The sequence below is a fragment of the Gossypium raimondii genome, chromosome 8, assembly GCF_025698545.1.
Source record: "Gossypium raimondii isolate GPD5lz chromosome 8, ASM2569854v1, whole genome shotgun sequence".
In the NCBI taxonomy this organism is placed as follows: domain Eukaryota; kingdom Viridiplantae; phylum Streptophyta; class Magnoliopsida; order Malvales; family Malvaceae; genus Gossypium; species Gossypium raimondii.
The window spans coordinates 5,696,143-5,716,820 of NC_068572.1; the positions used below are offsets into that span (position 1 = coordinate 5,696,143).

Below are 20,678 nucleotides of genomic sequence, written 5' to 3' on the forward strand. Positions count from 1 at the left end.
CTTGCATAGTATTGGATGATCTTATTGTTTAATTTAGGCTTTAGGGTAAAAAAAAAAACCCTTACTGAAAAATGAAATAGAATCAATTAAGCCCTTAAAAAAAGTGCATCTTACTGAGTCTTTAATGACAAAAAAAAAAATCAATTTGGCCATTCGGTTAATAGAAACCATTAGTTAACCAGTTTGACCATTAAAAGCATTCATGTGGTTGATGGCAATCACTAAGAGATTGACATGTAGCATGCCACGTGGAAGAATGTTGACATGGCATGCCGCATCATCAAAAAAAATATTTTTTAAAAATAATTAATAAAAAATACATGTAGAACGAATATAGGCGTAATGTTTTCAAATGAATCTAGACGACCATTTGTCTAGGTTTATTCTAAATGAGTTCAAAACTTAAAAATTCAGAAATTATAAAAATATTAATAATTATTTAAAAATCTAAAAATTATAAAAATTGAAAATTGAAAAAATTCAAGTTTTTATTTATATTTATTTTCATTAATATTTATTTATATAATCAGATATGTATTTACTTTTAAAAAAATAATGTTTTAAAATTAGTAAATTAAAAATTATTAACCTATTATTCTATAAAAAGAATTATCAACCTATTAAAATTTATTTAAAATAATTACTAATAATGACACTGGTACATAAATTACCGAATCTACATCCGATGCAGCAGTGGACCCAATTCTTTGCAGCAGTGTTAATTAGCAGCAATGGCAATGAAACTCAATTCTTGTTTCATTCTTTGCCTGCTACTAATTTTCATTTTCATGGCGGCCCACATCCTGGTCATCACCTTGGCCCTGCCCTTCCGCCATTTCCGAAGTGGTGACTATGCCATAATCCCACTCGGCAGTACCACTGCCATCTCAATCCTCAGCCCCTTCACCACCGTCAGAATTAGCTCCACCTCCTCTAATTTTCATATTCGAATATATATATATATATATATATATATATTATTAATAAAAATTAAAAATATATAAAAACTTGAATTTTTTTCCAATTTCAATTTTTTATAACTTTTATAATGTTTTATAAATTTTAAATAATTATTAATAATTTTTTTATGATTTCTAATTTTTTTTAATTTTGAACTCATTAGAATGAATCTAGACAATAGATTATCTAGATTCAAATGAACCTAGACAACTAATATGTTTAGATATATTGCAGATATAAATTAATTAATTTTTATTTTTTTTAAAAAATATTTATTTTTTTTAAAAAATCAAACTTTTTTATGACCTTGCCCCATCAACATTCTTCCACGGCTCATCTCTTGGTGGTTGTCATCCGTCACGTCAGCGTCGTTAACAATCAAGCTGATCAACTAATAGTTTCTATTAACAGAATGGTCTAGCTGATTTTTTTTTATCATTAAGAACTCAATAGAGTGTAATGTTTTTTAAGGGTTCAATTGATTTTTTTTTAATTAAAGGCTTTTTTGACCCACTTTTTAATTTATGGAGTAATTTTTTTGTATATTAAAATTTATATATAACGAAATTTAAACATACACCACCAACATTTTTAAGTACTTTATATTTGAGATTTATTCAATCTCATTATTTGATATTTATAAATATTTTTTATATACATGTATATAAATCAAATTAAAAAAAAAACACACACACCATTCACTGACTAACAACTTGGTCCACGGACCCAAAGTCGAGCACCAGCTTCAGACTTAACGTCACCCACATACTGCAATGCATGAAACTAGATTGCGTTTGGCCACTCGTGTTGGAGTAATTGTTCGCAGAAGCAAGAAAAATAGGTTAAAAATTCATGTTTGTATACAAAGTAACCGGAGTTAATCGGTGTGATCTAACCAAACAAGGTGTAGCACTTTAATTTTTATCCCAAAACAAAGCACGGGCTTCCAACATCTTTGAACTCAACACCGCTTGATACAAACATAGTTGAAGCTAGGTTTCACTATTAAAAAGTAAAAATACTAAAATAAAATTTAAACACTTTTCATAATTAAGTTTCAATATAAAAATATCGGTTGTATTATTGAAAAGGAAAAAAAAAAAACAAAACAAATCATTCTAGAATGAATTATAACTTGCCTTGGCAATTAACCCAACCCCAACCTTAGACTTGGGGCTTGTATTACCTCACTTATTTTTAACATTCATATCCAAGACAAGACCACATCATGTCCCGCACTAAACCAAATCCAAACTATGTAAGTTGAGACTACAACAAAGGCAAAAAACCATGATAAAGGTAGATTTTCCCAAAATAGAATGCTCCCTATCCAGAAGCCTAAAAACACTAAAATTGTATGGTGAACAAACAAGAATTGGATCTACAATCCACGACCACCCAAAACCTTGCAGTATTACATTGTCAAAAGACAATGGGCTTAATGAGGAAGCGAAAACCCTAAATGAATCTCACAGCCAAATTTCCTCTGCTAAGCTTTCAATGCTTCTTCTAAATGATATGCAACAATGTCAATAAATCACTACACTACACACCAAAAAACTTATCTTTGATCACTCCCAACCAATTTCCAAATTAATGTATTCAAGCAGGGGCAGATACCCTTGGTGCCATGTTCTTGGCTGCTGCATTAACAGCAAGTCCACCAGTGCGGTTCATGCGGCTGCCACCATTACTCCCCATGTCACCCCTTTGATATCCATCACCTCTGCGGTTGGAATACCCTCCTCGGTTGTTGCTCCTGTTTCCAAACTCACCCAGGCTGTAGCCCCTGCCACCACCACCATAGTTTCCCCTCCCTTTTGCTCCATCATTTCTGTATCCAGCCCCCGAACCAGAAGACCGTCCTTTGTTCCCTGTAAATGAAGACAGCCTTGTAACATGCAAAAGAATATCTTTGACTAAATTCTATAATCTGGACTGATCAAAAAACTTGCTCTTCAATTAAATACGATTTGTGTCCAACCAAGAATTGAAACCATTAGTCCTACACCAATCAAATATTTCAAATGTTGTAGGATGGAAACACTTCTTGAATGTTAACCTAAAAGAACCACCTAATTGGAGATGACCAAAGCTCATTTTTTGCGAATTCTCTAATAACCATAAAGTGTCATGTATGATAAGTGAGAGAATCTCATACCCCAATCAATCTTCTTTTGCCAAATCATGCAATATTATTCACTAAATTTTGGGAAATTTTAAAAATAAAAGCAACTTGCCTCGAGAGGTAGACCGCTTTTCTTCAACAATTGCATTGCGCCCACCAATATTTATAGGTGAAGCCTGAGAAAAACGTCAAAGAAAAAAGGAAATAAGGTAAAATCATGTAATTTTTGCAGAAAAGAAATTAATAAATGCAGCTGAAAAACATTTGGGACATTAATATAAACTTGTAAGATTGCATCCATGATGCACATCAAAAATCAAATATAAATCATGAATTAAGTTACATTTCATATCAACTACAGGAGAATAAAGAATAAAGATTCAACACAATTCACATAACCTGTTGCAACCAATGCCATGATACGAGATCTACATATGAACCAAATGCAATATGAAGGAAAATAATAAAAAGAAAAAGCAAAGTACAAAAAAGATAAATACCTCTATGGCACTTTGAGCAGAACTTGCAAGTTCAAACTCCACAAAACCAAAACAGAATCCCTATTGAGAAATACAAAGAAAATATTAACTGGACATACTGACACTGAACATTTAATGCACTGAAAAATGAGGTAGATGTCTACCTTCTGACTTCGAACTTGAATACCACCATTCTTAATAGGTCCAAACTTCTTAAACTCGTTCTCCAGCATGCTAGGTGTGGCATTCAGGGGCAGACCTTTGACATAGATGGAGGGGCCCTCAGCTGCCACACAATCAGACAAAATAAGTAATCATATACAAAGCAAAAATAAATAGATGACCATAATAAAGCAGATTACAAATAATCCGCCTGAGTTCTTTTGAAAGTTGTGCAGGAAAGATGAAAAACTGATACCTTCCACATCTTGATTGATCCCATTTTCTGGAATACTGTTGTTGGATATCTGTGCATCAGACACTGGGGCTGGAGAAATAGGTGGTGCCACAGTTCCTGGTTGGTCATGGCTCTTAACTGTAGACTTCACAAGGGAATGCGTAGGGGTGGATAAAGGAACTGCGTTCTCCTTCATAAACTTCACCTATAACAATAACAAAAGAGGCTAAATCATCACCTTAAAGTTGGGAATATAAACACTAAAGAGGTCATTTTGAGAAAGATTAGAAGCCTAGCATGCAGCAGAGTGCTACGTACAATAGACGCATATGATTTCTTTGGCACTTCCTCAATTTTGGAGTTGGAGTCGTCAAACATTTGCGAATCATCAGGAATTTCATCTACAACCTCAGCTACCGGTACTTCCTCTTCTTCAATAGAAGCATCTCCATTTTCAGAAGGGTTATACACTTCTGGCCCATTAGCTTCTTCAGGCATTGCAGCCAGTTGCTCAACAATGTGATTCTCAGGAGCAGGAGAAGGATCTGCAGACAAATATCTATATCAATTGAAGAAATCGTTACAACTCTGTATTTCATAAGGAGGCCTGGGTTTTCAATTACCCTTCTCAGTAATAAGAGAAGCTTCAATTTTACTAACTAGTTCCTGGCTTCCACTTTGATGTTTGGCTTCATCAATGTATCTAAATACATCATTTAAAACAAAATAGCCCTTGTCTTGAGGTGCCAAAAAGAAACTCTGAGTGAATTTCCGCTTTACTTTGTCCTTTCCAGTTAAATGCCCAGTCACAAGAACAATTACTCCACCATTGTGTGAGTCTTGTGCATCTACAGTTGTTATCTCAGCCAGAAATTCTCCATAACCAAGTGAGAGTATCTTCTCATTGATGGCCTGGTCCACAAAATGAAGCACCATGGTTTCAACTCTACCAACTCAAACTATAAGTTGTTAACATTAAGATATTACATAAGAGAATTCAACTTCACAGAAGTTAAGTTCCAATACAATCAAACGTATAAAAGTAGAAGAAAATTGGTATCATAACCGGTTCTTATATGAATATCAAACCATCTAATGGATGGGAAATAAGAAAAGTTATCAATCATAACTTTTTTTTATTTTTTAAAGCTCTTTACATAATCTTCACTTGTAGAAATATAGTTTAGGCATCAGGATCTTCACTATAATGGCACATTTCCTTTCATTTTTGCACAAGTGAACCATGAAGAGAGTAGATTTTCACACCAGAAGCAAAGTAAACGTGGATCTACTAAGGCACATACTTTCAAAAGGGTAGAAAACATAGTTTCCAATAAAAACATTGTATTAAAGAATGAAAATAAGCATGAACATGATGGTACACGTACAACATATGCCCTCATTTAAAATGTCTGACCCAAGCCAAACACGTGTGTGAAAGGGACAGGCATAGAGAACTTACTTGCATGGTTGTTGTGATACTCATGCCGCCATTTTCTTCAGGGCGACCGAGTTTGCTGTTATCATGGTAAAATCGGTGAACCAGTGCAGGGGATTGGTGTAATATAAGGTAGTATTGATGAACAAAGGCATTACCCACCTAAAATCACCAACAATATAGATTAAAACCTAACTTCATATGTATTCTTATTACTAAAACATAAAATAAGAGGAACCCAACATACAACATCAGCAGTAGGAGCTGTAATTCCAGATGGGACTTGTTGTTCAGTAGATGCCATTGCCAATTTGGTGCCTACAAAGCAACGAAATACAAATTCAAATCACTAACATAAATCAAACCAAAAACCCAAACTAAGATTTAAGCCTAAAGGAACAATATGTTTTAGTCCGCAAATAGTCAAAACGTCCACCGAACAAATAAAGTATTGAGCTATCGAATATACTGTAAAAAGTCCCGGAAATTTCTTTCAGAGAAAACAAACAGACCTAATAGATCCACAGAATGAACTTCTTGTTCAGAGTTAAAACCAATCGTATCTATTTATTGAGAAAAGTTCAGCATTTTTTTCCACTAAATCTGAACGTTAATGGTTGATATAAGAGGTTAAAGCAACAAAAATAATGAAATAAAAAAGAAGAAGCGAAATGGAGAAACAGAAATGAAGTGAAGAATAGTTGAGAAATGAGGATTTACCTGAGCTTTTAGATTTGAATCGCAAAGTATTTATATTTATATGAACTTCGTTTTTTGGTTGTTGATGGCCTTTCACTGACCTCCCTTTTCCAATGGGTTGTTTGGCGCTTTCTAGGGTTTTTGTGGATCTTGAAGAGGCGCGAGACCGAGGGAGGAATGTGAGATGACTCGGCTCAGCTGAAACAGGGTTTTTGGCTTTTATAGTTGGAAAAAAAATATGTTATAATTTTCAAATTTACATTTAAATAATTGCCTCTGCCTTCTGAATTTGAGTTATAAAATTGGTTTGATGTGTTATTTAAAATTAAATATTAAATATAATTATATTATTTAATAAAATATAATATAATTTTAAATAAAATAAAATAAAATAAAAATAATTGAATTTATTTACTAATTTTTATTGCGAATTATCAAACATGTCTAAAATATTAAGTTGTTGAAAATATTATTTTTAATTAATTGAATTTTTCAGCATTTTATCGATAAGGTCTAAATCTTCCCAATTCTTTCTTAAGGATAGATTATCATTTTGTTGATAAAAATATGATTTTATATAATTAATATACATGATATTTAAATTCCTTTAAATATCATTTTATTATTTATATAAAATAAATGAAATAAAAAATCATAATCAAAATGTACACGAGTCCCACAAAAGCTCAAAAAGACAATTAAAAATTAAATCAAGACATCACGGCAAACTCCCTTAAAATAGGCTTTAATCAATGATAAGAGAGGCTCATGTCGATAGCCATTTGAACGAGTAGAACCACCTTGATACAAAAGAGCTTAGTTGCATCACTCTTATTTGTGGTGGAAACATTGTTACTGACAGTAGCGAAGTAAAATAATAATAATAATTTTGTCATTTTAATAACTTATATCTTTATAAATTTTAAAAGATTAAATTAAAATTTTATCATTTTTTAGGAGCAAAATGTACTATTTTAATATTTTATAAATTACAAAGGGACCTAAAAAGAAAATTTCCGTTTTAAGGGGGTTGGGTCCTGCCAACTCCCTAGCTCCGCCATGCTTACTAACTTGAAACAAACAATGAGAAGCTTGGAACATAGCAAAGATAAAATCTCTAGAAAATCGAAAAATGCCATCTATAGCAAACCTCTAAAATTAATCACTAACAAATGATAACTGCTAATAACATCCAAAGTGGAAGGGACTAAGATCCCACTTGCAAATGAGCGGAAGCCCAAGGATCTTACTATAAAGCTTTTATAAATGAGGTCTCTTCAATCTTCATGTTGAAAAATGATGGAATGTTGGAAAAGGAGGAAGCAAACCCCATCAAGAGAAGGATATGGGAGAAGAGATAGAAGAAACAATAGGGAGGAATGGATGAAGTGGAAGAGGGAGTAAGGGCCAGTAGTCGTTTGGCTGACAGGAAAAAGAGAATGAGTTGGGTCATGGGGTTTCTAGGTGGTTTCCTTTTAATTGGCTAATTGGTTATACAAAGTTTAGTGCAATGAATTTTTTTGGGTGCCGCAGCATTTTTGGTAATGCTCGTGAAAAATATGATTATTTATTATGGAAAAAAAGATAAAAATATTTAACGGGTGTCATTGATTTGTCAGTAGTACCAAAAACTTTTCAACTTTTTTTTGATGTCGCGCTAAGTCAGGCGGCACCCATTAAATTTTTTAAAAAATTTTCCTTTTAAGTGCCACCACGTGTCCTTTTTATTTTTTATTTTATTTCTTTTTTTTTTCTTCTCAAATGAAAACTTTAGCCGCCGTAATCAATAGTCACTGACTTCTACTATTCAAATCTCCTAGTAGTCGACTCTAAATATTCTAAAACAATGACCAAAATCAATGTTGCTTGACATGATGGCGACACCTAAAAAATATTTTTAAAAATTTTAATGGGTGCCACCTAACATACCAACACAATATATATTGTCTTTTTTTTTCTCCACCATGAATATTTGTATTTTTCATGGGTATTAGGAAAAATATATATTGGTGCAGAGTGACACAATGACGGCACCCAAATTTTTTTTTTTAAAAAAAGTCGATCATTAGCTCTTCATTGGGGGCCAGCACTGACGGACATTGTGGATTTCATGTCATTTTCGTATATAATTTTTCACTTGAGTTATTTTTATAATTAATTAATTAAATTGGGTTATTTAAAACAATATCCAGAAACTAACATGTAAATGGTGTCCATGTATTAGATTACAATTTTTTAATGGGACTTAACCAGGTAAAGAAAAGCCAAAACAAACAAATAGAAGAGAGATATTTTGAAGGATTTAAGTATGTCGGGGTTGATTGATTAAGTGTATTTTCACTCATCTTGCAATTTTGGTTTCTAATTCAAACATTAGTATACAATATTACAATTTTTTTTTTGTAAGAAGCTTTTCGAACTTCATGTATGTTTGTATGAAGTTTGTATGAAGTTCGTGTTAAGTTTACAAGATCATAGTAAGGTTCTTTTGCTAGTATTTTCTTTGTAATATATATATGTGTGTTATTATGTTATTGTGATTTCATATTTTGTGCTAAGTTTTGATCGAGGCTTTTCTATTACATGTTTCAGGTTACAAACAAAAAGTAAAGGATATTGTTGAAAGAGCTTTATTCCTTGAACTGGGTTTGCCTAATGAAGTTGGTCACACTGGAAGAGCAGGCAGGGCTGTGATCGTTCGAGATCTTGACCTGTTTTCATACTGTGTGTTAGTGCTTGCTCCCGTTTCAGGTCAAGTGTCATGTAGGATATGTGCCATCCTGTGATTGGGTAGTGAGGTTAAGCAAACTCACTAGAGTAGCGGATGTGTTTGTGAAACGACTGCAAGACCCACAACGTCTAGCAGATGAAGTATGTTCAACTCTGCACCTAGGAATCAAGCCTGCAGGGGTTGCTGTGATTGTCCAGTGTTTGCACATTCCTTTCCCAAACCTGGAACCAATCGTTGATGGGCATCAAAACCACTAAATAAAAATAATCCTACAATAAAATAACTCTAAACAGTAGTAAAGAGTAGTAGGGTCGATTCCACAGAGATTGGTGATTATGATAAACTTTCGTATTTTTCTCGTGGACATAATTTTTTGTGCCTATAATCATGGCAAAAGATGTGTCCACGACTCCAAACGATCCACTGAAAAATAAATAAATTATGAGATTTTCGAAATGACTAGAAATTAAATAAATGAAATAGCATAAATAAACAATTAAATAAATTGAAAATAAAATTAAATTGGGAAATAAATTCAAATTTTGTAAACAGAGTTATAAAGTCTTAGCCCTAGACTCGATGGATTCCGGTTTTTGAATCGATCCTTGAAAATTAGTTTTCTCATCCAAACAATAAGCTGATTATAGGTATGCCTTGCAAACTAACCCTTATCGATTGTCTAAATGCGATATATGCATTCGCAATTCAAGACCCTGGCAGCCTTGCGTTATGAAGAACCCAACTCGGATTAACAACCTCAACCGCCCAGAAGTTTAAATCCAATCACAATCTCCCTTAACTTGTTCACAGAAATCCGAATATAGCACGGCCGACTTGACTTCCCAACTGTACGCCAAAACAACTCCAACCCAACGTACTTTTTGAATTGAAATCGAGTTAACTTTAAGGGATAAATTTGTCAATCTCAATATTCCAGAGAGATGGTGAATACCAATTTGAAGGATTTTTAATGCAGATACAATTTCTCACGATTGTTGACCGGAAAGAATACCGACCTAAAGCTAATTTTTAGTGTGAATTTAATGGTAATGGAGAAAGATTGAAAGGGGAATAGACTTGGGAAATAATTAAACAAATTTGTTAAGAAAAAGGAAATGAAATGAAAGTGGCAGTATGGCTACTGACGCAGGAAATTGAAAGAATAAAAAACATTTTCAATTCGATTCCAGCTAATTAAGGTGTATTTTTTCAAGTCCATCATGCCACATATTTATATATAAATCATATGTTAAAATTAGGCTAATCTCACCTACGCATTAATTACATGAAAAACATCAGATTTTATTTTCTAAATTTAACTTTTACAAGTTCAAAAAAATTCGATCAGCCCTTTAATATCTCCAAATTTCTTGTTTGGCCCTTCTTCTATTGTTCATGCTCCAATTGAATCCTTTTCTGCTTGTTTTTTGCGTTAAAGTATTCGAAAAATTCACCAATTAGCAAGGATTAATTCAAGAACAAGTTGATTTGAGCACGTAAAATATGCAAAATAAATATGCTATCAAATCCCCCCTACTTAGCCTATGCTTGTTCTCAAGCATACTGTACGTTCCTCCATTAGAAATTATTCAGTAACTTATCAAAAATCAAGTCTCTTTTCCACAACCATGATCAATGCAAACAATTTAGGCAAAAAATGAATAAGTGCTCAAATACTTAGTTTGATCAACAAGTGTCCATAAAATTCAAACATATAAATTAAATCATTTCACTAAATTGATGATTTTGAACCAAAATTTGCAAGGTATTATTCTTAATTAATTATTTAGTAAATTTGGGACATAGTCAAACCTTTTTACGCGAACTACTCCGGTTACTCAATTTGATATGTCTCCAAATGGATTATTTTTCCCTACTCATGACAGCTCGGTTAGCGGAATGTTTGCAAGTTTTCGGTTCATCACTCGAACCTTTTTACGTAAGATGAGATGATAACTCAAGCACCTCATAGTTACTAATTTCGGTCATTTTTACGAAATATTCACTCATAACTTGAGCCATCAACGGAGTAGTATTTTTATTTATTATTATTACCCATTTTTTTCTTTCTTTATTTACAAGAAAATACAATATTCTTACCAAGCAATTATAAACAATCAATTTTCATGAAACAATCTAATTACATATATCAACATTATAACACACATGTCGATTAAACTAGATAATGAACACTTTAATTCAAGAATCACTCAACTATCTAAATTGACTAATTAGAGGTTCAATGTCAAACAAATTAACGAATAATCTTGCATAAGAATTAACACATATGAAAGAGAAACAAACATGCAGCGAAAAACAATCAATCATGCACACTTACGAATCCAATAGCCCTACTTAATCTATGCTTATCATCAAGCATATTGTATAAGAATTAAATATAGTAGAGAGAAAGGTCAAGTATACTCCCCATGTATATTTAACGTGGTTGCCGGCGTTAGGAGTGGCTACTTTGCAAGATGACGAGAATTGTGGAGACTTGGGTTTATTTGAAGAAAAATGGATTGGGTTAGGGATGTGTGTGTTTTTTTATTTGGGTTTGGGGTGTTGGGTTATGAAGAAAATAAATGGCAGTACTGAGCAAGGCGAGCCCACGCCACGATCGGTATCTGATTTCTGAAAAAATCGACGGCCTCCACCACATTCCTGAAAAACAACACATTAAATGGATTAAATAATAATCTTGTTATTATTCATTTTATTTTCAACCTAAATTTTACTGAAATTCAAAATTAAATAAATTAAAATAAATTTGGGTTGCCTCTCAAAATGCGCTTTTGTTTAATGTTGTTAGCTCGACGACCTTAAATGTTATTGTAATGGCCTAAATTCAAGGTTATCGGAACAGTGGTTTCGTAGTCACAAATTCGATTTAAAAATAAATTTATTTTAATATTTTTGCATGAATATTGATATGATAGGAAAATCGTATGAAAATATAGATAGAAAAATTTTACCGATTTAGTGATTAGTTAGAAAATGAAATTATTGAAGAAATTGGGTAAAAATAAGGTATCGAGACCTCGATCTCGTAAAACCGAGTCCAAAATATTTTTATAAATATTTATGAAATTTTAGTAATATGATATTAAAATTTCGTTAGAAAATTTTAATGTTTGGGTAGTCAATTAAGTGAAAAAGACTAAATTGAAAAAGGTGTAAAAGTTACTAGAAGGAATAAATAGCTCAATTGTTAAATGAGGAGGGACATAAATTATAAATAAGTCCAAAAGGAGATATTTTGGGCGACATAAGCTGAGAAAAATCAAGAGAATTGGTGAAATAAGGGTAAAATGGGAAAATAACAAATTTTACTAACATAAAAATGGGACCAAATTGGAATATCTAGAATTCTCTTTATTTTTCTGCATTCTCATCAGTAAAAAACGTCCTAAGGGTTTATTCAAGCTGGTTTTTCATAATTTTTGCACCAAGTGAGTTAATCCTTACCTTTTTCTTGTAATTTTTATGTTTCTAAGATTTTTACAACTAGGTTCTATTACTAAATTTATTAGTTTTTGATTTCATGAATAAAATTGAAAGTCACCATGGTTGAGTGCTGTAAGTTTATGATAAAATAGCATGAAATTGAAGCTTTAATTTGTTTATGAGATGATTTTATTAGGTAATTTCAAAAGAAATTGATTTGTAGGACCTAATTGTGAAAATGTTTGGAATTAAAGTCTAATGCTAAAATTCTATTTCCAAAGGTTATAAAGTAGTTTAAAGTGATAGAATAAAGTGTTAATTTAGAAAATAAGCTCAATTGAGAGGTTAATTGAGTAGGGATGAAATTATCATTTATTGAAAGCTTAGGGAAAAATGATAATTAACATCATGCACTAAAACAGTTTTGGATAGCAGCAGTAGTCTAACTTTGAAAAATCACCAAAAATTTTAGAGATCGAATTAGAGGATGAATAAAATATGAAATTAAATCTTATTAAGTCTAGTTTCTTATAAAAGAAATGATGTAAGTAATGGAATTATAAATCATGAGATATAATAGATTTTATGAGATAAGGTCAGAATGAATTCAGGTTCCCTATTCTGACTTTGGAAAATCATCAAAATTGGAGAAAAATAATTAGGGCTTAAATTTATATGTTAAAATCCTTAATGAGTCTATTTTCAAAATAAATAAACAAAAACATCATCTGAATTCTGTACAATAAGATAATTAATTTTTAGTGAAGAGGGGTTGGAACTGTCGAATAGTGAAACAGGGGAAACTTTAAAGAATAAACTGTACTTATTGGCTAAACAAAAAATTATAAAAATTTTATGGTAAGAAGATATGTGAGTCTAGTTTTTTGGAAAATTATCAGATCTTAATTTGGAGTTCCGTAGCTCAAGATATAAATAATTTAGTGACTATGACTCAGTTAGACAGCTTTGAATGCACTATAAATAATAATAGAGAATGTTACATATGAACATGAAATGTAGTAGATTAATGATTAAATTTATTTATTTAGATCCAAAAATTTAAATACGAAGCTAGATCGAGGAAAAGAAAAAGTTCGGGATTAGTAGATTTTTGTTTACGAACAAGTATCGATGTAAGTTCGTGTAACTTGAATTATATTCTTAAATGCTTGAAATGTTTGTTATTTATGTGAATATGATTTGAATGTTAATTGTATGAAACATTGATGAAACATTGATATATTTGATAAAAAGGGGAGAAATCCCGGTTGAATGGAATGAAAATTCGATAGATCTCTGAAAAGGAATTGATGGTAAAAAGGATCTAGCCCGGACGGGTGATCCTATCTTGATATAGCCCTCCCGAAGAATATTTGAAAAATGGATTTAGCCCGGACAGGTAATCCGAATTAGGGTCTGAATTTAGCCTGGACTGGTAATTCAGATCCAAGTAGTAATTGTCATTGCAGAGGATTTAGCCTGGACTGGTAATCTCGACAATACTCTATGAGTTTATATTACAGGGGATTTAGCCTGGACTAGTAATCCCGCTGTAAGGATGAGATTCGCGGGAGTGTGCTCTCTGAAATGGAAATATGCGCACATGAATATGAATTGACGGACCCGGATTTGTATACTAAAGCGTACCTCTGAAAATCCATTGAAATTTTTAGAAATTCAATGGGATAAATATGGAAAAATAACAAGGGAATGGAAATAATGGAATTGATGAGCTCATCAATTATGGTATATATATTATTGATACATGTAAATTATTGAACAAACTTGAATGTTGAGTTTGTGCATGTTAAGGGAATAATGCATTGAATAGATGTATGAATGTTTATTGCATTGTATTGAAAATATTAGGTAAGTATAATTCTTGTTACATGAGCTTACTAAGCACAAAGTGCTTCCCCTGTTTCTTTTTCCCCTGTTTTGTAGTGTTAAAAGCTCGGAGGTCGGATTCGACCAGAGACGTATCACACTATCAACCTCAAGATCTCGGTATATAAAGAAAATTTCTTTTGGAAATCAATGGAATGTATAAGCTAATAAAGTAAATGTTAATGTGAAATGAATGTATGGTTAGCCATTGGTATGGCTAACAAATTTTGGTTTTGGTATGTGATGAGGCTATCTTATGAATACGTTAAATCTATCTTGAAAATATGTTGAAATGGATTGGTTGTGTTGGATTGGTCTTGGCTTAAAATTGCAGGGAAGATTAGATATTTATAAAGGAGTTATATTGAGTTCAAAAAAAAAAAAAACTTTGAGATTTTGCGAAAAATTTCTTATGGTTTCAATTTAATCTTGGTTTGGTCCCGATGAATGTTTTGGGCTTCGGAGGCCCATCTAAGAGACGCCATGACATGTTTCGATAAATGAATAGTATTTAACTCGTAATACGAAAAATTTATTTGGTAAAATCTGGTAATGCCTCATACCCTATTTCGGCGACGAATACGGGTAAGGGGTATTATAGTTATCTGTTTGGCTGATTAAGAATTAATTTTTCCATCTCGTACACTTGGATGTTCTTGTAGAAACATTTAACCTTTGCCCATTATCTTTAAAGCACTTCCAGAATTCCCCCATCATCGGTGGATTGATGTGTCTTTGAGTTTCTCTGTTCAAGTTTGTCTTTTCCTCTATCGGAATCTTTATAAGTTCTAGAAATGGTTTGAGCTCTAATTTCAATGCCTTCATGCGAATGACAACTTCACGTATTGATTTTTTTATCATCGATAATTCATCTTGCTTAACATCGAGATCTAAACTCTTGCAAGGTACAAATTGTAACTTATCCTTTTCAAAATGTAAGTTTTTCAATGGTTCCATTCCATTGACATTAGAGACATTTGTTATGGCACTAAGATGTCTCATATCTTCATAAATATTAAACCTAACCACTTCATCGTCAAATTCTATGGTGAGTGTTCCACTCCAAACATCAATTTTCATTCGCGCGGTGCTTAGAAATGGTCTCCCAAGTAGAATATCGAAAAAATTGGCTAAGTTACTATCCTCAATGTCTATAATGTAGATATCTGCAGGAAAAATAAGTTTGTTTACCTTGACAAGAACATCTTCCAACGCTCCTTCCAGATGCACTACTGACTTATCTGCAAGCTGAATGATTACACCTGTTTCCTTAAAAGAACCCGCATTTAGTAGTTTATAAATAGACAAAGGCATAACATTAATAGATGCACCTAAGTCGCACATAGCTTTTTTAATCCCAACATTACCAATCTTGCAAGATATAGAAAACATATATTGGCCCTTACATTTAGGTGGTATTTTCTTTTGTAAAATGGTGGAGACATTTTCTCTAACACTCACCTTTTCATTGCCTAAGAGCTTCTTCTAACTCGTGCATAACTCTTTTAAGAACTTTGCATATCATGGAACATGCTTAATCGTATCAAGAAGAGGGATGTTTATTTCTACCTTTCGAAAGGTGACAAGGATCTTCTTTTCTTCTCACTCTTTTTTTGAATTGGACGAGTCTTCCAAGAAATGGAGGCGGTACTACAAATGACCTTTGAGGAGTCAAATCCGTAGTTGACGTTAGAACGGGTTTTCATTTTTTTCATTTTGGGTTGGGGGTACGATTTGTGTCACAAGCTGACTCCAAAATTGTTCCACTTATCAATGTCATAGCACTTACATTATGTCGAGGATTAGGTTCAGTTTGATATGACAATTTTTCTTGTGACTCCAGTAGACTGATTGCAAGTGCAAGCTTACTCATTTGTTTATCCAACTTTTGAATATGTGATTTCGTCTTATGTTGGAATTTTTAGGTACTATTGGCTAACATTTCCACTATATCTTCCAGAGATGATTTTGGAGGCGGTAATTATTGATTCGAAAGCAAACTTTGTTGGTATGACTAATTAAATTGAGGATTTGACCCATAACTCAAATTTAGATGATCTTTTCACCCCACATTATAGTTGTTTGAATAGGGATCATATCACCTTTGGGGTGGCCCTGGAAAGTTTCTGACAACATTCGCTTGTTCTATTGAATCCTCGTGCAAGATAGGACATGAATCCGTCGGGTGATCTGGCATAACACAAATTTCGTACAACCAGACTGGCTAACATTATTAAGCTTATCAATTCTATCTTCTAGAGATAGGGAACTTAACCTATGAACCCGTCTCGTGGGTTCTATAGCCTGTCAGAATTGCTGAGAGTTTACAGTCATAGTCGAAATTAACTCCCTTACTCTCTGAGGCGTCATAGTAACAAGTTCCCCTCCACTAGCAGCATTTATCATTTTCATTTTCATTTCCATTGGGAGTAACCCCTCATAGAAATACTGTAAGAGTGACTGTTCAGTCAGACCATGTTATGAGCAACTTGCACACAATTTTTTGTACCGCTCCCAGTATTTGTAGAGCGATTCAGTCATCTTTTGTCGAATTCCTACAATGTCCCTCCTTAATTCTGTTGTTTGAGCTGCTCGAAAGAACCTGCCAAGAAATAAACAAGACATGTCAGACCAGATATTGACAGATCTAGGAGATAAATAAAATAGTCATTCTTTAGCAGAGCTAGTTAATGAGAAAGGAGAAACACGAAGTTTAATTTGATCTACGATTACTCAATGAGGTTTCATGCTTGTGCAACCCATGTGAAATTCCTTGAGATGGGTATGAAGATTTTTATTTTATAATCCGCGAAAGGTGGGCAATAGATGAATCAAGTCCAATTTCAGCACGAACGATATTCCTCCCGCTGGACAAGTTATACATAAGGATTGTTATTCATCTAGGGATGCTGCGAGTTGGCATATAGTTTGCTCTGCCATCTCGTATGGTTCGTCGAATGGGAAAATATCATCAGTGTAAGATACGGTTTCGAACTGGGGATGTGGTCGTTTACTGCGTCAAATGGCTTCTCTTCGTAGTTTTCAAGCCAACTTCTCTATTTCTGGTTCAAATTCTAGAGACCCCGATTTTGATCTGGTCATAAGGAAAATAAACAAAAGTTAGAAAAATATTTTCAATCCTCGACAACGGCGCCAAAATTTGATGGGCGTCGAAACCACCAAATAAAAATAATTCCTACAATAAAACACTCTAAACAGTGCAAGGAGTAGTAGGATCGATTCCACAGGGATTGGTGATTATGATCAACTTTCGTGTTTTTCTCGTGAACGTAATTTTTTTTGTGCCAATAATCGTGGCAATAGACGTGCCAACTACTCTAAACGACCTACTGAAAAATAAATAAATTAGGGGAGTTTCGAAATGACTAGAAATTAAATAAATAAAATAGCATAAATAAACAATTAAATAAATCAAAAATTAAATTCGAATTTTGTAAACAAAGTTATAAAGCCTTAACCCTAGACTCGGTGAATTTCGATTTTTGAATCAATCCTCGAAAATTAGTTTTCTCCTCCAAACAATAAGTTGGTTATAGTGGTTAAGAACGTCCTAATCGCCAGTTCTTCCTCTCATAGTTGATCCCAGTATGCCCTGCAAACCAACCCTTATCGATTGCCTAACTGCGATATATGCGTTCGCAATTCAAGACCCCAACAACCTTGCATTATGAAGAACCCAACTTGGATTAACGACCTCAACCGCGCGAGATGTTTAAATTTGATCACAATCTCCTTAACTTGTTCAGCATCAGAATACAGCACGACCGACTCGACTTCCCAACTGTACGCCAAAACGACTCCAACCCAACATGCTTTTTGAATTGAAATCGAGTTAACTTTAAGAGATGAATTTGTCAATCCCAATATTCCAGAGAGGTAGTGAATATCGATTCGAAGGATTTTTAGTGCAGATACAATTTCTCACAATTCTTGACCGGAAAGAATACTAATCTAAATCTAATTTGAATTTAGTGAAGCCTGAAATTTATCATGCTTTGCCTTTGTTGGTTATGGAAGTGGATTTAATGGTAATGGAGAAAGATGGTAAGGGGAAGAGACATGGGAAATAATTAAACAAATTTGCTAAGAAGAAAAAAATGAAATGAAAGTGGTATGCCTACTGACGCGGGAAATGGAAAGAAAAAGAAAATAATTTCAATTCAATTCCAGCTAATTAAGGTGTATTTTTTCAAGTCCATCATGCCACCTATTTATACATAAACTATATGCTAAAATTAGGTTAATTCCACCTACCCACTAATTACACGAAAAATATCAGATTTTATTTTTCTAAATTTGGCTTTTACAAGGTCAAAATTTTTTTTGATTAGCCCTTTAATATCTCTAAAGTTTTTATTTGGCTCATCTTCTATTATTCATGCTCCAATTGAATCATTTTCTATTTGTTTTTTGCATTAAAGTATTCGAATTTCATTCTTGACAAGATTTAAACATACAATTCACCAATTAGCATGAATTAATTCAAGAACAAGTTGATTTGTGCACGTAAAATATGCAAATTAAATAAATATGTTATCAGTTTATCTTGACTCAAAGCATCAAGGATGGATAAAGGTGTTGGTTTCTTCGGGTTGGAGAGTTTTCGAAAATGAAAAAACTGATGTTTGGAGTGATTTTCTAGGTCTTTTGAGTTTCAGAGGTATAACTGTGGAGAAAATTCCAACTCGAGACTCTACAAAACAACGTTAGTACCCTTTCTATTCGTCTTCTGTTGCTAAGATCTCCGATGAGCATGTAAGACCGAACGCTGGTGTGGTTGTTGCAGTAGCTTCTATACTTATATCATTGGGTGAAGATCCATTAAGAAAAGAACTTATACAAATTCCTAGCCATTTCTTGAGGTAGTTGATGAACTTTCAGAACACGAAATTGGAGATGAAACTGAATGACTTTACTCACAACCAGATAGATATTTTTAAACCAAGTGTCGGCTCTGACAATACCGAACATATCCATTCGGAGTTGAACCTACCATTCTGGTCCAATGCGAGCATCATCTACTTCCTTTTCATGGTATCGTCCATATCGGATACATCCGCCCTGCAGACGGATTCAATCCTGTTGGAACATCCCTTTTGCAATTGATCGTACATTTTTTTGGATTCAAGCTTCAAGTGCAAGAAAGACTCACCAGGCAAATAGCAGAAGCACTTTCACCAATCTTAGGTGGAGATATCATGGTGGTTGTGGAGGCTAACCATACATGTATGATCTCTAAAGAGATTGAAAAGTTGGGCAGTAACACGACCACCATAGCTATACTCGGTCAATTTTCGACCGATCCGGCAACTCGGTCCGTGTTGTTGCAGAACATTCCAAACAATACTACATCTGGAACACTGTAAGTTATAACTTGATTTTTTTTATTTCCTTTTCCAGAGCTTTATATTGTCATTCTTTTGCCTTTGTTCATCTTTCTGTTAGCCTGCAACAATGCAGAAAACAGAGTTATTTATATTGTATATATTTTGTTCATAGATCAACAAGATCGACCCTCGCTTTTGTTCATAGAACATCATATCATATATATTTTGCAGGGACATCATATCATATATACCTACATATGTATATCTATACAACTACATTCACAATGAATTTTTGAAGAGAAAATGGAGAGAGTAAAGGTGTTCGTGCGTCGGGCCAAATTCGGGAAAAATTTTAGGCCCGTTTGCTAGGCCCAAACTTGAAAAATGAGCCTAAATTTTTGCCCAAACCTGGCCCGAATAAAATATTAAAACTCGAGCCCGATCCAGTTCGGCCATATTAATTTTTTATATAATTTTTTAAAAAATATATAATACATTAAAAATACTAAAAACATTAAAATAAATATTTCCCAACAAATTAAAAATAAATTAAAAAATGTATACTTAAATAACACTAAGATAAATGTAACTTAACAAGCAAATGTCAAAAATAGTAACAAAATTAGCAATAAAATAAGAGTTATACAATAACCAAATAATAACAACAAAATAGTAGTAACATAATTGTGAAATGGTAGCAAAATAGTGAAGAAAACAACAAGAAAATAATTTAAAAAAAAGTAAAAAAAGCAACAAATTTTTTTGTTTTCATTTTTGGGCTGGGCCAATAAAGCCTTACTCGAGGCTCAGTTTGTTTCTAAACGGGCTTTTTTTGCCCAAGCCTATTTTTTGGGTCTATATTTTTACCCAAACCATCTCACTTTTCGAACAGGCTTTGGGGCTAGGCCAAATGACTCAGCTCATGGATAGATTTAGGAAAGAGTACCTTAATTTTTTTTTTTTGTGTGAATTACAAGAGGAGGGTTAATAGCAATGCGACTAGTGTGGCTCGAATCTAGGTCACATTTAGGACTGTAAATACCCTACTCATCAGGCCAATAAATGAGGTTTGAGAATACCTTAAATTTGTTCCAAAATGAAAGTAAAAATATAAAAAAATAAATATTAATTAAGAAAAAGTAAAACACCAAATGTTAACGAAAA

At 33.0% G+C, this 20,678-nt stretch overlaps 1 protein-coding gene and 1 pseudogene across 1 annotated transcript; one reads left to right on the forward strand and one right to left on the reverse strand.

Annotated features, from left to right (window-relative positions):
- Nucleotides 1-2,057: 2,057 nt before the first annotated feature.
- LOC105790499 (nuclear transport factor 2) lies at nt 2,058-6,304 on the reverse strand. The gene is made up of 10 exons (XM_012618134.2): nt 6,123-6,304; nt 5,650-5,720; nt 5,427-5,564; nt 4,588-4,876; nt 4,283-4,509; nt 3,986-4,169; nt 3,732-3,853; nt 3,589-3,648; nt 3,201-3,264; nt 2,058-2,834 (listed from the first exon to the last, which is right to left on the reverse strand). The coding sequence occupies exons 2-10, from the start codon at nt 5,704-5,706 to the stop codon at nt 2,563-2,565; spliced, it is 1,413 nt and encodes a 470-aa protein (XP_012473588.1). The 5' UTR covers nt 5,707-5,720; nt 6,123-6,304; the 3' UTR covers nt 2,058-2,562.
- Nucleotides 6,305-7,480: 1,176 nt separating this feature from the next.
- Nucleotides 7,481-19,553, forward strand: LOC105793089 (GTP cyclohydrolase 1-like; annotated as a pseudogene).
- The last annotated feature ends 1,125 nt before the right edge of the window (nt 19,554-20,678 follow it).